The sequence below is a fragment of the Oryzias latipes genome, chromosome 2 (assembly GCF_053564925.1).
Source record: "Oryzias latipes strain Hd-rR chromosome 2, Olatipes_Hd-rR_3.1".
NCBI lineage: Eukaryota > Metazoa > Chordata > Actinopteri > Beloniformes > Adrianichthyidae > Oryzias > Oryzias latipes.
Window position 1 is genome coordinate 51,491,313 of NC_136238.1, and position 17,573 is coordinate 51,508,885.

Below are 17,573 nucleotides of genomic sequence, written 5' to 3' on the forward strand. Positions count from 1 at the left end.
TCTACATGTTAAAGCGCTTCGTGCTGTGAAAGTATTTTTATAAATAAAGTTTGATTTGATTATGTGACAGTAACAGACTTCCTGATGTGGTTCCGTCCCACATCGTCCCACCAGAACATTGTGACCCAAAAAGAACGTAGAAAAAGACCACATTGGAATGTTCTGTAGAAAAACAACCCTTAAATAATAAAAACTATTTTAAAATGTTTTTTTCTGCCCTATAAATGAGTTTGAACTCGTCTTTGTTTTCTTCTTTCTCCGTTGAGGTTTTCCCGCTTCATCCCTCTGTTCTTCCTCTTTTCCTGTCTTCTTCTCTGTTTTCCTGTTGTTGTTTTAGTTCTTCATTCTAACTTCTGCTCGCTAAGGCTCATGGGAAGGTGGGAGGGGCTCTGCCGCCTGTGATTGGTTAGGACACTCCCTCAAAATGGCGAAGTCCGTGCTGAGTGTGGATGGCTGCAGTTCGGACACGGTCCGGGTTCTGTCGGTTCCGGTCGGTCTCTAAGCAACAGCTGCGTGTTTTCCCGCGCTGCAAAGTTCCGGGTCAGGTTCTGTTGGTTCTGGACCCGTCCGGACCGAGGCTTTGTGGAGCGGCGACATGTCCGCGCGAGCTCCCACAGGTACGAGCCCCGCCCTCCCCCGGTGAATGACGTCAGCCCGCAGCTTCGGGAGCTTCAGAGATCGTGCGTGTGTGATGCTCCACTCTGCCTCATTAACGGATGTTTGGAGGTTCTGGACGCTCAGAACTTCCGGTTCCCGCGCGACTGGAAGTTCAACTCATGTAGTTAGTGGCTGGTAAACAGGTGGTTCTAGTGGTTTAGCTGGTGACCTGAACAGAACCTCCCACTCATGATCCGTCATCAGCTCCTGGAACCTGCCGGTACCAAGTCGTACCAGGAGGTCCGCTCTGGCCGTCCCCCCATCTTCTCTGATCTCCACTCTCCCTCATTCCCACAGAGGACCTCAATCGGGTCTTCAAGGAGGAAGAAGCTCCTGCAGAACCGCTGCTGTGGAACCAGGAGGAACCCCTGGACGTCAAGGAGGAACTGGAGATCCCGGCCATTAAAGAAGAACCAGATGTTCTGCAGGTTAAAGAAGAAGAGATGGAGCCCCCCCTGCTGGAGTCCCGCGACCCCCCAGAAGGTAGACGTGTTTAGAACTTCCAGGTTCTGTTGGTCGGGTTTGGACCTGTGCTTTGGTTTCTAGAGTTCCTGACCAGTGGTGGGCTTCAGAGAGCTTCTCCTCATGCTGGACGTGAGAAAACCCTCAACTGGATCAAGGAGGAAGAACCAGAACCTCCATGGGTCCCTGGGGGCCCTGATGGTGGCGGGCTGAAAGAGGAGGCGGGTCTACTTGGTCTGGACTTGAACAGACAGCTGGTCATAAAGTTACACAGAATAGGTAAGTGTGGAACGTAGAACATGGGGGGGGGGGTCAGAGATCTGGAACCTGGAGGTTCCTGTGACACTGGTGAGGTTCCCGTGTTCTCCAGAGTTCTGCGTACATCACGGGTTGGAGGCTCCGTGGTTCTTGTCCCGTGTTCTCCAGAGTTCTGCGTACATCACGGGTTGGATGCTCAGTGGTTCTTGTCCCGTGTTCTCCAGAGTTCTGCGTACATCACGGGTTGGATGCTCAGTGGTTCTTGTCCCGTGTTCTCCAGAGTTCTGCGTACATCACGGGTTGGATGCTCAGTGGTTCTTGTCCCGTGTTCTCCAGAGTTCTGCGTACATCACGGGTTGGAGGCTCAGTGGTTCTTGTCCCGTGTTCTCCAGAGTTCTGCGTACATCACGGGTTGGAGGCTCAGTGGTTCTTGTCCCGTGTTCTCCAGAGTTCTGCGTACATCACGGGTTGGAGGCTCAGTGGTTCTTGTCCCGTGTTCTCCAGAGTTCTGCGTACATCACGGGTTGGAGGCTCCGTGGTTCTTGTCCCGTGTTCTCCAGAGTTCTGCGTACATCACGGGTTGGATGCTCAGTGGTTCTTGTCCCGTGTTCTCCAGAGTTCTGCGTACATCACGGGTTGGATGCTCAGTGGTTCTTGTCCCGTGTTCTCCAGAGTTCTGCGTACATCACGAGTTGGATGCTCAGTGGTTCTTGTCCCGTGTTCTCCAGAGTTCTGCGTACATCACGGGTTGGAGGCTCCGTGGTTCTTGTCCCGTGTTCTCCAGAGTTCTGCGTACATCACGGGTTGGAGGCTCAGTGGTTCTTGTCCCGTGTTCTCCAGAGTTCTGCGTACATCACGGGTTGGATGCTCAGTGGTTCTTGTCCCGTGTTCTCCAGAGTTCTGCGTACATCACGGGTTGGATGCTCAGTGGTTCTTGTCCCGTGTTCTCCAGAGTTCTGCGTACATCACGGGTTGGAGGCTCAGTGGTTCTTGTCCCGTGTTCTCCAGAGTTCTGCGTACATCACGGGTTGGATGCTCCGTGGTTCTTGTCCCGTGTTCTCCAGAGTTCTGCGTACATCACGGGTTGGATGCTCAGTGGTTCTTGTCCCGTGTTCTCCAGAGTTCTGCGTACATCACGGGTTGGATGCTCCGTGGTTCTTGTCCCGTGTTCTCCAGAGTTCTGCGTACATCACGGGTTGGATGCTCAGTGGTTCTTGTCCCGTGTTCTCCAGAGTTCTGCGTACATCACGGGTTGGATGCTCAGTGGTTCTTGTCCCGTGTTCTCCAGAGTTCTGCGTACATCACGGGTTGGAGGCTCCGTGGTTCTTGTCCCGTGTTCTCCAGAGTTCTGCGTACATCACGGGTTGGAGGCTCAGTGGTTCTTGTCCCGTGTTCTCCAGAGTTCTGCGTACATCACGGGTTGGAGGCTCAGTGGTTCTTGTCCCGTGTTCTCCAGAGTTCTGCGTACATCACGGGTTGGATGCTCAGTGGTTCTTGTCCCGTGTTCTCCAGAGTTCTGCGTACATCACGGGTTGGATGCTCAGTGGTTTTTGTCCCGTGTTCTCCAGAGTTCTGCGTACATCACGGGTTGGAGGCTCAGTGGTTCTTGTCCCGTGTTCTCCAGAGTTCTGCGTACATCACGGGTTGGATGCTCAGTGGTTCTTGTCCCGTGTTCTCCAGAGTTCTGCGTACATCACGAGTTGGATGCTCCGTGGTTCTTGTCCCGTGTTCTCCAGAGTTCTGCGTACATCACGGGTTGGAGGCTCAGTGGTTCTTGTCCCGTGTTCTCCAGAGTTCTGCGTACATCACGAGTTGGATGCTCCGTGGTTCTTGTCCCGTGTTCTCCAGAGTTCTGCGTACATCACGGGTTGGATGCTCCGTGGTTCTTGTCCCGTGTTCTCCAGAGTTCTGCGTACATCACGGGTTGGAGGCTCAGTGGTTCTTGTCCCGTGTTCTCCAGAGTTCTGCGTACATCACGAGTTGGATGCTCCGTGGTTCTTGTCCCGTGTTCTCCAGAGTTCTGCGTACATCACGGGTTGGAGGCTCAGTGGTTCTTGTCCCGTGTTCTCCAGAGTTCTGCGTACATCACGAGTTGGATGCTCAGTGGTTCTTGTCCCGTGTTCTCCAGAGTTCTGCGTACATCACGGGTTGGAGGCTCAGTGGTTCTTGTCCCGTGTTCTCCAGAGTTCTGCGTACATCACGGGTTGGATGCTCAGTGGTTCTTGTCCCGTGTTCTCCAGAGTTCTGCGTACATCACGGGTTGGAGGCTCAGTGGTTCTTGTCCCGTGTTCTCCAGAGTTCTGCGTACATCACGGGTTGGATGCTCAGTGGTTCTTGTCCCGTGTTCTCCAGAGTTCTGCGTACATCACGGGTTGGAGGCTCAGTGGTTCTTGTCCCGTGTTCTCCAGAGTTCTGCGTACATCACGGGTTGGATGCTCAGTGGTTCTTGTCCCGTGTTCTCCAGAGTTCTGCGTACATCACGGGTTGGAGGCTCAGTGGTTCTTGTCCCGTGTTCTCCAGAGTTCTGCGTACATCACGGGTTGGATGCTCAGTGGTTCTTGTCCCGTGTTCTCCAGAGTTCTGCGTACATCACGGGTTGGAGGCTCAGTGGTTCTTGTCCCGTGTTCTCCAGAGTTCTGCGTACATCACGGGTTGGAGGCTCAGTGGTTCTTGTCCCGTGTTCTCCAGAGTTCTGCGTACATCACGGGTTGGAGGCTCCGTGGTTCTTGTCCCGTGTTCTCCAGAGTTCTGCGTACATCACGGGTTGGAGGCTCCGTGGTTCTTGTCCCGTGTTCTCCAGAGTTCTGCGTACATCACGGGTTGGATGCTCAGTGGTTCTTGTCCCGTGTTCTCCAGAGTTCTGCGTACATCACGGGTTGGAGGCTCAGTGGTTCTTGTCCCGTGTTCTCCAGAGTTCTGCGTACATCACGGGTTGGATGCTCAGTGGTTCTTGTCCCGTGTTCTCCAGAGTTCTGCGTACATCACGGGTTGGAGGCTCAGTGGTTCTTGTCCCGTGTTCTCCAGAGTTCTGCGTACATCACGGGTTGGAGGCTCAGTGGTTCTTGTCCCGTGTTCTCCAGAGTTCTGCGTACATCACGGGTTGGATGCTCAGTGGTTCTTTTCCCGTGTTCTCCAGAGTTCTGCGTACATCACGGGTTGGAGGCTCAGTGGTTCTTGTCCCGTGTTCTCCAGAGTTCTGCGTACATCACGGGTTGGATGCTCCGTGGTTCTTGTCCCGTGTTCTCCAGAGTTCTGCGTACATCACGGGTTGGATGCTCAGTGGTTCTTGTCCCGTGTTCTCCAGAGTTCTGCGTACATCACGGGTTGGATGCTCCGTGGTTCTTGTCCCGTGTTCTCCAGAGTTCTGCGTACATCACGGGTTGGATGCTCAGTGGTTCTTGTCCCGTGTTCTCCAGAGTTCTGCGTACATCACGGGTTGGATGCTCAGTGGTTCTTGTCCCGTGTTCTCCAGAGTTCTGCGTACATCACGGGTTGGAGGCTCAGTGGTTCTTGTCCCGTGTTCTCCAGAGTTCTGCGTACATCACGGGTTGGAGGCTCAGTGGTTCTTGTCCCGTGTTCTCCAGAGTTCTGCGTACATCACGGGTTGGAGGCTCAGTGGTTCTTGTCCCGTGTTCTCCAGAGTTCTGCGTACATCACGGGTTGGATGCTCAGTGGTTCTTGTCCCGTGTTCTCCAGAGTTCTGCGTACATCACGAGTTGGATGCTCCGTGGTTCTTGTCCCGTGTTCTCCAGAGTTCTGCGTACATCACGGGTTGGAGGCTCAGTGGTTCTTGTCCCGTGTTCTCCAGAGTTCTGCGTACATCACGGGTTGGATGCTCAGTGGTTCTTGTCCCGTGTTCTCCAGAGTTCTGCGTACATCACGAGTTGGATGCTCCGTGGTTCTTGTCCCGTGTTCTCCAGAGTTCTGCGTACATCACGGGTTGGATGCTCCGTGGTTCTTGTCCCGTGTTCTCCAGAGTTCTGCGTACATCACGGGTTGGAGGCTCAGTGGTTCTTGTCCCGTGTTCTCCAGAGTTCTGCGTACATCACGAGTTGGATGCTCCGTGGTTCTTGTCCCGTGTTCTCCAGAGTTCTGCGTACATCACGGGTTGGAGGCTCAGTGGTTCTTGTCCCGTGTTCTCCAGAGTTCTGCGTACATCACGAGTTGGATGCTCAGTGGTTCTTGTCCCGTGTTCTCCAGAGTTCTGCGTACATCACGGGTTGGAGGCTCAGTGGTTCTTGTCCCGTGTTCTCCAGAGTTCTGCGTACATCACGGGTTGGAGGCTCCGTGGTTCTTGTCCCGTGTTCTCCAGAGTTCTGCGTACATCACGGGTTGGATGCTCAGTGGTTCTTGTCCCGTGTTCTCCAGAGTTCTGCGTACATCACGGGTTGGAGGCTCAGTGGTTCTTGTCCCGTGTTCTCCAGAGTTCTGCGTACATCACGGGTTGGATGCTCAGTGGTTCTTGTCCCGTGTTCTCCAGAGTTCTGCGTACATCACGGGTTGGAGGCTCCGTGGTTCTTGTCCCGTGTTCTCCAGAGTTCTGCGTACATCACGGGTTGGATGCTCAGTGGTTCTTGTCCCGTGTTCTCCAGAGTTCTGCGTACATCACGGGTTGGAGGCTCAGTGGTTCTTGTCCCGTGTTCTCCAGAGTTCTGCGTACATCACGGGTTGGAGGCTCCGTGGTTCTTGTCCCGTGTTCTCCAGAGTTCTGCGTACATCACGGGTTGGAGGCTCAGTGGTTCTTGTCCCGTGTTCTCCAGAGTTCTGCGTACATCACGGGTTGGAGGCTCCGTGGTTCTTGTCCCGTGTTCTCCAGAGTTCTGCGTACATCACGGGTTGGAGGCTCAGTGGTTCTTGTCCCGTGTTCTCCAGAGTTCTGCGTACATCACGGGTTGGAGGCTCCGTGGTTCTTGTCCCGTGTTCTCCAGAGTTCTGCGTACATCACGGGTTGGATGCTCAGTGGTTCTTGTCCCGTGTTCTCCAGAGTTCTGCGTACATAACGGGTTGGATGCTCAGTGGTTCTTGTCCCGTGTTCTCCAGAGTTCTGCGTACATCACGGGTTGGAGGCTCAGTGGTTCTTGTCCCGTGTTCTCCAGAGTTCTGCGTACATCACGGGTTGGATGCTCAGTGGTTCTTGTCCCGTGTTCTCCAGAGTTCTGCGTACATCACGGGTTGGAGGCTCAGTGGTTCTTGTCCCGTGTTCTCCAGAGTTCTGCGTACATCACGGGTTGGAGGCTCAGTGGTTCTTGTCCCGTGTTCTCCAGAGTTCTGCGTACATCACGGGTTGGATGCTCAGTGGTTCTTGTCCCGTGTTCTCCAGAGTTCTGCGTACATAACGGGTTGGATGCTCAGTGGTTTTTGTCCCGTGTTCTCCAGAGTTCTGCGTACATCACGGGTTGGATGCTCAGTGGTTCTTGTCCCGTTTTCTCCAGAGTTCTGCGTACATCACGGGTTGGATGCTCCGTGGTTCTTGTCCCGTGTTCTCCAGAGTTCTGCGTACATCACGGGTTGGATGCTCCGTGGTTCTTGTCCCGTGTTCTCCAGAGTTCTGCGTACATCACGGGTTGGATGCTCAGTGGTTCTTGTCCCGTGTTCTCCAGAGTTCTGCGTACATAACGGGTTGGATGCTCAGTGGTTCTTGTCCCGTTTTCTCCAGAGTTCTGCGTACATCACGGGTTGGATGCTCCGTGGTTCTTGTCCCGTGTTCTCCAGAGTTCTGCGTACATCACGGGTTGGAGGCTCAGTGGTTCTTGTCCCGTGTTCTCCAGAGTTCTGCGTACATCACGGGTTGGATGCTCCGTGGTTCTTGTCCCGTGTTCTCCAGAGTTCTGCGTACATCACGGGTTGGAGGCTCAGTGGTTCTTGTTCCCACATGAGGTTCCTTGGTCAGAACACACAGATGCTGCCGTTGCAGAACGGTGACACGCTCTGGATGTTCTAGGTTTCTCTGGAAGAGCTTCCAGAGAACAATGGTCCCTTTGTCTGCCTCATTCTCAGATGGTTCCAGAAGACGGTTCTGATCCAGACTCGGCTCTAGAATGTGAGAAATGCCATGTTTTGGGTTGATGTGCAGCAGAACCGCTCAGTTCTCCGTCTGCAAACCAGAGCCCCCACTGACGGGTCTCCAGGGACCCTCACAGGATGGTGGCCCATATCTCAGTTTGTCCCTGGAGGCGGAGTCTGAGCAGCATCCTCTGAAGATCCTGAAGGACTTTTGTTCTGAGCCACGTTTGGCTTCAGAGGAGAGGATCATCAGGGATGGATCTGGACCAACCTGGACTTGGATAAATGTTCAAGCTTCTCCTCCATGAACGGGTATTTGTAGGTCAAAGCTCAGGCGGAGCCTTTGAGTCTCGGGTCAACGTGGTACCCGTCCATCAGAGACCGCGAACTTAAGAGGTCCTGTCAGAGGTCAGAGGTCACACCGATGATTCACTTTCATACTTGGCCACAAAGAAAGTTCTCCAAACCATAGTTGACCCATGAGTCACTTGGTCTAAAAGACACGTCTAGAAGGTTCTCAGTGAAGGTTCCTGGGATCCTCAGACACGATGGACCAGATCTCTGGGGTGGGGAACTGGTGATTCCCACATGTCCAAGTCCTACTCATGCCTGATGACCTGGTTCAGGACTGTCCAGCCAATCAGAACATCCCAGAATACCAGGATGTTAGAGGGAGGCAAGATGGCGGAATGAGCCAACGTAGTTTGTGGGCTCCGGTGTAAAAGTGTTTTTCTGTCCTTGTTTGTGAGTTTTTTTGCCTTCTACAACCAAGAACACTGCAAGCTTTTTCTATTTAAAGTTTGTGGGAGGAGTCTCAGACTACTGTAAAGTCCTTTTTTCTTCCTTTTGACCATCTAAAGTAAGCTAACCGGAATGCAATAGGACGAGCACGACTATTATTCCCAGTCCCAGATTCACGACATGAGCTGTTGAAGCTGTTGAAGTCGCTGCAGGGGATGGAGACGGGTCCAAAGAAAAGGCAGTCAAGCTCCTCATCCTAAAAAGCAACAGAAAGGGAGCAGAACTTTCAGGATGAAAGCATGTTTGAAAGAATCATGGAAGCCGCGCCGCCCTGACGGAGGAGGTCGACATGCAAAGCTATAAAGGAATAAAGGAGTTCTAGAACATCTGAGTGGCTGTACTTCAGGAGACAACAAGCGGCTAAGGGAAGCGGTGGCTGAGCATGACCGCTACATCATTAGTCAAATATATTCAAATCAAATCAAACTTTATTTATAAAGCACTTCTCATATAAAAATATAACACAAAGTGCTTTACATTAAAACACAACAAAATATAAAAACAAGCATGACGACTAAAAAAATAAATAAATAGATAAATAAATAGGGCCCCCCTCCCCGTACCTAGCCCCCCACTCCTTTCACACCTCCCACCCCCTAAGTGATGGCAAAGGACAATAAGAGATAGGCTGAGCACAAAAACAGGATGCTGGAAACGCTGGTAATTGGAACCTCCCCCAGCCAAATGCAGCATCACAGGGGGGGACCGCTCCACCACAGCTAAGCAGTGATGCAGGTCCCCATCCAGAGCCGCAGTGGCTGAACAGCAGCCGACCCAGAGGGAGGGGTTCCAGCTGAGGAAGCACCGGAAATAAAAATGAATAAAAAATTAGAATAAAAAAGTAAAAATATTGATAAAAACAATAAAACATTCAAATAAGGTAAATTAAAATAACACGTTAAAAATCTAGTTCAAATTCATAAAACAAGATAAAATGGATAAATAAATAAATAAAATAAAAAGTACATATAAATAAGTAACTGAATAAATATATAAAAGCAGTAAAGCATTAGCTAAAAGCCAGGTTAAAGAGATGGGTCTTGAGCCTTTTCTTAAAAGCATTAATGCTCTCTGCGCCTCTCAGTTCCACCTGGAGACTGTTCCATAAACGGGGGCCATAGTGCTGAAACGCAGCTTCTCCATAGGTTTTAGTTTTTACAGTCGGAATGGTTAACAGACCAGAGCCAGAGGATCTCAGGGTCCGCGAGGGTTCATATCTTACTAAAAGATCTGATAAATCAGAAGGCGCAAGACCGTTAAGACATTTAGAAACTGTTAAAAGTATCTTAAACTCAATCCTGAAGCATATGGGGAGCCAATGCAGGGATTTTAAAATTGGGGTGATGTGAGCCCGCCTCCTGGTCTTTGTGAGAACTCGTGCAGCAGAGTTCTGGAGAAGCTGAAGGTTCCTAATGTTAGTTTTTGGAAGACCAGCAAGCAGGGCGTTACAGTAATCAACTTTACTCATGATGAAAGCATGCATTAGCATCTCTATATTAGCAAGAGAGAGTAGTGGGCGGAGCCTAGCCAAATTTCTGAGATGATAAAAACCAGTTTTAACCACCTGTTTAATTTGTGGGATAAAAGTTAGCTTAGAGTCAAAGATAACACCCAGGTTTCTGACTGTTTCTGAATGACTTAAAGTTGCTGCAGCTTCAGAAACTGTTTCTCTCTCTTGGCTTCAGGACCGATAACTAAAATTTCAGTTTTCTCCTGGTTGAGCTGCAGAAAATTATTTGCCATCCATAATTTGACATCTAAAATACAGTTAAAAAGTGCTTCTATTGGTCTTGTGTCATCAGGAGACATAGCTATTGTAGGAAATAATCCGTCGCTTTGAGATTACTTTCCTTGTTGCATGTTCAAAAAAGTCGAGAAGAAGAAATTAAGTTTAACAAATTTATTCCCTAACAATATTTCTAAAAACAGAGTAAAACAAAATAAAACAGATCATCTGGGTTCTCAAAGTTTCAGATCTTACACAGCGCCAAAATTACCAACGGCTTAACGTGCAAGCCTGTTGAGAACAAAAGAAAGTTTCTTTAGTGCAGACTTTCAAACAGGTGGTCAGAGTCTCCTCCTCCGGAACCAAGATGGCTGCTGTATCTCCGCCTCTGGCCGCTCGGATAGGCCGGCAGGGAGCCTGCCTACTTCCTTAGTCCATACTTGGAGTCAGCATCTGTTTCCCGCGTCTGCTGTCCAGGTGGTCTCCTCACAGACTGACATGGTCCCGCAACCAAATGGCTCCCCAGGTGGTCCCCCACAGGGGACCAGAACTTCCTATCAGCCAGTAGATAATAAACCTTTCTTCCCCACACGTGAGCAGATGTCTGAAGCGGTTCCCATAGCTACAGTCCCAGAGATAGTTAATTTATGGCCCATGTCAGACCTACAACCAAATGGCCTCAGAAGATCAAAGAATCCCTTTCTTTTCCCCTGATGGGGGTTGAGTTCGGAACTGCAGCATCAAAACCTCTTTACATATGCAATTTCCAGGAAGTCCCTTTGAAATTCAAAGGAACCTCACACAGTAAACCTGAAAGAAAACCTTCAATGAAATAAAGATAAGATAAAAGCCTAGGAGAAATAAGGACCACAAAAATATAAAATTCCTTGACTATGTACAGCTGGGTATCATCAGCATAGCTATGAAAACTGATGTTGTGGCTCCTGATGACATTCCCCAGAGGAAGCATGTAAATGTTAAAAAGCAAGGGGCCAAGGATGGAACCTTGAGGCACACCACAATTAATTTCATGGACCCTAGAAAAGTGTGTGTCCATGCTTACCATAAAGTTTCTCTCCATGAGATAAGAATCGAACCACTTGAGAACAGTCCCTGAAAGGCCAAGACTTTTTAGTCTGTTTACAAGGATCAGGTGATCAACAGTATCAAAAGCTGCACTTAGATCTAGTAGAACTAGAACTGAGATCTGACCTGAATCCAAGGCACACCTGAGATCATTAACAATTTTTAACAAGGCTGTCTCTGTGCTGTGGTTCGTCCTAAAGCCAGACTGGTTTATCTCAAAAATGTTGTTTTGTAAGAGAAACTCATTCAGCTGAATAAAAACAAGTTTTTCTTACTTTAAAAAGTGATGTAGGGATGGGGTCTAAAAAACAAGTTGTTGGATTAACTTGGGAGAAAACTCGACCAAGTGTTGCAGCTTCAACCAGGTCAAAACTGTCCAGTGCTTCCTCAGGTAACATCAAGCCATCATTGCCAATAAAAAGGCTTTTCTGTCCTTTTATGATGTTAGATCTGACAGAATCAATCTTGCTCCTGAAGTGGTCTGCAAAGTCCTCACACAATGAGGCGGAGGCTGGCATTGGGTTTTTGCTCAGATCTGAGTTGATTAAAGACTCAATTGTGGTGAAGAGGACTCTGGGGTTATTTTTATTTACAGAAATGATGTTCGCAAAATATGAATTTCTGGTCTGTTTTACGGTTTGATTATATAGTTTTAGTTGGTTCTGGTATAATTGATAGTTTATTTCAAGTTTGTGTTTTCTCCAAAGTCGTTCGGCAGATCTGCAACGTCTCTTCAATTGTTTAATTTCCTCAGTTCTCCAAGGAGGCGTGGCTTTGATGCTTATCTTTTTAGATTTTAGAGGAGCAAGACTGGATTTTAATTTACTGTTAAAATTTTCAACAAGTAGATCACAGGGGGCTGGTAAGACAGGTGGAGAGTAGGAGCGAACAGATGTAATAAACTTTTCGACCACCTCAGGAGTCAAGTAGCATTTCTTTACCGTTCTCACAGAGGTCTCCTGCTTTCTAAAACCAGTGATGTTAAGAAGCACACAGTAATGGTCAGATACAGCCAGATCCACAACAGTGGACACACTGGTAGGTAAACCATGACTGATGACGAGGTCAAGAGTGCGCCCCCTGTGGTGAGTCGCTGCATGACATGTTGTTTCAAATCAAGAGAGGAGAGCAAGTCCAAGAACTGAGTGGTGCAATAGTCCAATTTCCCGTCTGTATGCAGGTTAAAATCACCTGTGATTAAAATCATGTTAAAGGAAGTGTGGACAGATGCTAGAAACTCAGAAAAGTCCTCAATAAAAACAGAGCTTGGTTTGGGTGGTCTGTATACTGTGATGCAGAAAACTGGAGGGCTGTTAAAAACAAAGGCATGATGTTCAAAGCTGGGGTTCTCATCTAATGCAATCTGCTTTACTGCAAAGGAGTTGGACATTATAGATGCAGTACCCCCACCCTTTTTGCCCTCCCTGGTTGAAAAAACAAAGCTAAAATTGGGTGGAGAGGCCTCTGTGAGAACAGTAGATGCATCCGTGCTCAGCCATGTTTCAGTTAAAAAGAGTCCATCAATATTATAATCATGGATAAAATCATTTATGGTAAATGTTTTGTTGGACAACGATCGAACGTTAAAAAGTGCCATGTTAAAAGAGGGGGGGGGGAGTGGTTGTTGAAGCTACTTCCTCAGGTTTTGGTGCTTCCTTTAGTGAATGAAGCCAGTTAGTGTTTGCTTTTCTCCCAGCACGCCCCCCATGGAAGACCTGTCTGTAATAATGGTCTTAATGGGATAGACTGGGGGGGCAGCAGGTCGTGGCAAGGAAGCACTGTCGATTGAAGCAGTTGTTTGTTGGGGAATGATGGGGGGGGTGATACCACATCCAGTCAGTCACTTCCACAGACTGATGTCTGCACGGATGAGGAGGAGGTCTGGGCTGGTGGGGGCATGATGGGGGCATGATGGGGGCCGGTGATGTCTGGACAGAGTCTCTGATGTTGGCAGCTAAAACACTGCTGCCCAGTGGACCGGGGTGGATCCCATCAGATTTATAGAATATTGATCAATGTTCCATTTCTGCTTCACCTTAACAGACCACTGGTTGTTCTTGATCCCTTCAATGGAATCGGTCAGTAACTGATTTAATTCAAATGTGGAAATTCAACAATTCCTGTTTCTGCAACAAGGTTAGACACTAATAACAGAAGTTGATGCTTTGGACATGTCACCTGTGAGTGAATGGGAACAGTTTAAGTTTAGAATTAGAAGTCTTGTAATTGAAGTTAGTAAAAGTGCCTTAAGATTAAAACGTCTAAAACAACAAAATGTTTTAAGAAATATTAATGACTTATGTAAAAAGATGGATTTGTCGACTGAGGAATTATTAGAAATAAATAAATTACAAAGTGAGTTAGACATTTTGTATATTGAAAAGGCTAAAGGTGGATTTGTTAGATCCTGATCTGCTGGATTGAAGAGGGAGAAAAAAATACCTCATATTTTTTTAATCTTGAAAAGCAAAGGCAATTAAAAAAGCAAATGAACAAACTATCAGTGAATAATTTTGTTTATGAAGACCAAAGGGAGATTAACAAAGAAATACACACATTTTACTCCAATTTATACAAGTCCTATCATTCTGAAGGTGGAAGTTTATTCACTAGCATTGAAGTCAGCATTTATTACTGGAAGAAATATCCAGAATCACATCAGGTTGGTGGTAGATTTGTTGTTGACCCCCATAGTCTGATATTATTTCTAGATTTTTATAAAGCATCTGACACATTGGAGCATTCCTTTGACATTTTTGGGATTTGGTGATAAATTATGTAATATTATTAAAATGTTGTATAATGATATTTATAGTTCAGTTTCCTTAAATCCAGGAATTACTCCCCGATTTGTCATTAAAAGGGGAATCTGACACGGTCGCCCCGTCTCCCCCAAACTGTTTATATTAGCTACTCAGTTATTAACCATCCTCATTAAACACAGTCATGATATTCAAGGTATTTCTATTTTTGAAAAGCAACACAAAATGAGTCAGTTTGCAGACGATACTGCTTTACTTCTAAAAAACGATGCAGAGGTTGTTAAAGCTCTAAGCAGGATTCAGTTATTTTCCATCAGGATTCAAACTGTCAAATTCTCCCCATTCACTCGTGTCAGCAGCAAACTATTGAAGCCATTAGGGTTGTTCAGGAAGTGAAATATCTGGGTGTGTTATTGTCTAAAAACACAATAAGGAGGGAAGAAGTCAACATTACAAACCGATTGTTTGATATAAAGAAAAGTTTGAGTCGCTGGTTGACAAGAGATTTAACTATCTTTGGGAGAAATCTGTGAACCAAAGCAGAAGGCGTCTCTAAGATTATTTATCCCTAATATCCCCTCCAGACATTAAGAGAGTTAACTCTATTATTGTTCAGTTCATTTGGAAAAACAGAACACATTCTATCAAACGTTCCCAACTGGTCAAAGGTTATGATGACGGTGGCATCAATGCTCTGGATTTAGACGCTATGGTCGGTACTTTCAGAATTCAGTTTTAAAGCTCTTCTGGTTGATAATAACTCCATGTGGTTTCATATTCCAACATCCATCTTTAAACATTTAGGAGGCATAGACTTCCTTTTGAAGTCATTCCATTCATTTTGTCCAACTTCCATAAACAGGTTCTTCAGTTTTGGAAAATGATATTTAATCCCAATTTTACCTCATGGATCAACATTATGGAATAACAGAACAGTATTAGTTGGTAGAAATCTCTATTCAAACAGGATTGGTTTGACAGGAACATTCTAGATTTAACTGTAATTTATTGACTTTTTCTTCTTTCATAGATAAATACCATCAAACCTGCAGCCTTAGAGAGTTTATAAAAGTCAGTCGAGCATTTCCTGCTGCTCTGATTCATTTAATAAAGAACGCTGTTTTCACTCATAGAACAATGATCTCATTACCAAATTACAGATAAATGATGTAAATTCTGAGATCTCAAAGTAAATAATCTGTTGAAAAACAGTTTAAAAGAAAGAATTTACCATGTCCATAATGGAGCCTCTTTTACTTCATTCTCTTATTCCAACAGTTCAAGCATTAAATGGCCATTTCTGCCCAAAATAACAGAAACTCATTTCAAAATAATAAATGAATATTATCCTGTCTCTGATTTTCTTCAAAGCAGATTTAAATTTGATGTGGAATCTTGTACTTTGTGTTACTCCAATGTGGAAACGCTGGAACATTTGTTCTTTAGGGAGTTCTGGACTCACATCAGGAATTGGATTCATTTAAAACTGAACATTCCCCCTTTTGGTATTTCTGATGTCCTTCTGTTTATGGAAAATATTGATGATTCTTTCTCAAATGTCATTAATGTCACCTTACATTTAGGAAAATACCACTGTTGCAAGTGGAGAGGTTCCAAGCCCTCCTTCCCAGGTTCTATTAATGATTTTAAATGATAGTACTCCTCACTGAGAAGATGAAAAATCCAATGAGTACTATGACTTCTGATGAGTATTATGACTACGGATGAGTATTATGACTATGGATGAGTACTATGACTTCTGATGAGTACTATGACTACTGATAAGTATTATGACTACTGATGAGTAGTGGTTGAAGTAGTTCTGACCTCCAGTCCGTCTTTGTCTTTCTGAAAGGAATTGATCTAAAGTCCAGGAGGATAAAGCAGTAACGGTAGTACTTCAGGTTCTATCAATCGGTCGTTTCTGTTCTTTTGTTTCAGATTTCCCACAGCCCCCTCAATCCTGTGAGGTAGATCCCTTTGGTAACGCCAAACCAGCCCCTGGACCTCTGCTTCCAGACGTTAGCCAGGATCAGCCTGAGGATCCACCCCCTAACAGGAGGCGGATCCTGTCAGACGCCCGTTCTACGGACACAGGTGTCAGCGACCACACCAACCAAAGAGCCTCTGGTAGAAGACCTGCCCGGAAGCCGCACTGGTGCAAAGAATGTGGGAAGAGTTTCACCCAACACAGCTCTCTGACAGCACACGTGAGGATCCACACAGGTGAGAGGCCCTTTACCTGTGACGCCTGTGGAAAGAGCTTCAACCAGAAGAGCAGCTTGTTGATCCATAGCAGGATCCACACGGGCGAGAAGCCCTTTTCCTGTGACGCCTGTGGAAAGGGGTTCAGCCAGCGGTACGGCCTGCTGCGCCACGCCCGGTCGCACACGGGGGAGAGGCCTCACGCCTGCCGCTTCTGCCAGAAAACCTTTGGCCAGAGTTACCACCTGAAGAAGCACATGAGGGTTCACACCCGCCAGGACTCCTGCGCGTCCCGTGACCAGAGCGGACAGGGGACCAGCCCCACAGAGGGGCGGCCTCAGTCCTGTGACACCTGTGCAAAAGGCTTTCGTTGGAGGAAGGATTTGTTGTCCCACATGAGGATGCACCTGGATATGAGTCCGCACTCCTGCGATACCTGCAGGAAGACTTCATGTCAGAACCGGGACTTGGACCACTGCCGCAGAGTTCACACCGGCCAAAAGCCGCACACCTGCCAAACCTGCAGCATACGGTTCCGCTGCAGCAGGGACGTGTCGTGCCGCGCCGGGACGCACGCGGGCGAGCGACCGTACTCCTGTGAGACGTGCGGCAAAAGGTTCAGACGAAGTTGTCATTTGTTGTCTCACAAGAGGACTCACCAGGGCGGGGCGCCCTTCAGGTAGCAAAGAGCGGCCTTCTGGCTGGAACTCTGGATCCTGGAACCACAGGTTTGTCTCAGACTGGATCCTGGAACCACATGTGTGTCTCAGGTCTCAGGGTCCTTCTTTGAAGCTAGAATGACTACAAACAAGCTTCGTTTAGACCCCCTCCAGCCGTCTAAAGACTTTCATGGATGCAAACTCACAGATTTGTCCTGTTTCAGTCCAACTTGTTTCATACCTGACTTTAGTTTTCTGCTAATAAAGCAACATTTTGTGTTTTTGTCATTCAACTCTTTGTTAAGTTCTGCATCCCTTTGGGACGGAGATCCATTCTAAGCATCTCTGTCAGTGCTTTTATTGTGAAAAACCGACCCTACACCTTCATTTCTTTAGAACAAATCTTCAAGTGTGGTTCCACATTCAACCCTTGTGCTGTCCTATAACCCCCCCCCCCCCTTCCATTGAGGTGTTCTCCCTACCATGATAAAGGTGGATAAAGGTGGAAAGATTTCATGTAATCCATGGACACCAGTGAAGATCACAAATCATTGAAGAAAAAAGGTTCAGAGCACTGTCTAGTGGGTCTAGATGACCCCACTGTCTAGTGGGTCTAGATGACCCCACTCCCATGTTAAAGTGACTAGGATAGCACAAGGGTTAACCCCCCCTCCATTTCTAAACATGTATGGGCCTTTGTCAAATGGAATTTAAACACGTTAAGCTAACTGTAAAATGAAAGATTCCCGTTAATTTATTATTGAACCAAAGAATTCCCAATTTCCTGCTGGAACTCAAAAGTTTTCTCACATTTTTCACAATAAGACTCTGAAGTTTGCCAACAACAAATCTGACCCGAAGGTCCTTATATTCAGCACTGAGACTCATGCCTGACCAAAAGTGACCCGATGACCTGGAACATGTCAACATCTACCTCAAACAACAACAACATGA

At 47.3% G+C, this 17,573-nt stretch overlaps 1 protein-coding gene across 1 annotated transcript; it reads left to right on the plus strand.

The window, feature by feature from the left end:
• Positions 1 to 382: 382 nt before the first annotated feature.
• On the plus strand, positions 383 to 16,912 carry LOC101169340 (uncharacterized). The gene is made up of 4 exons (XM_023963901.2): positions 383 to 617; positions 955 to 1,140; positions 1,204 to 1,398; positions 15,697 to 16,912. The coding sequence occupies exons 1-4, from the start codon at positions 596 to 598 to the stop codon at positions 16,641 to 16,643; spliced, it is 1,350 nt and encodes a 449-aa protein (XP_023819669.1). The 5' UTR covers positions 383 to 595; the 3' UTR covers positions 16,644 to 16,912.
• Positions 16,913 to 17,573: the final 661 nt, after the last annotated feature.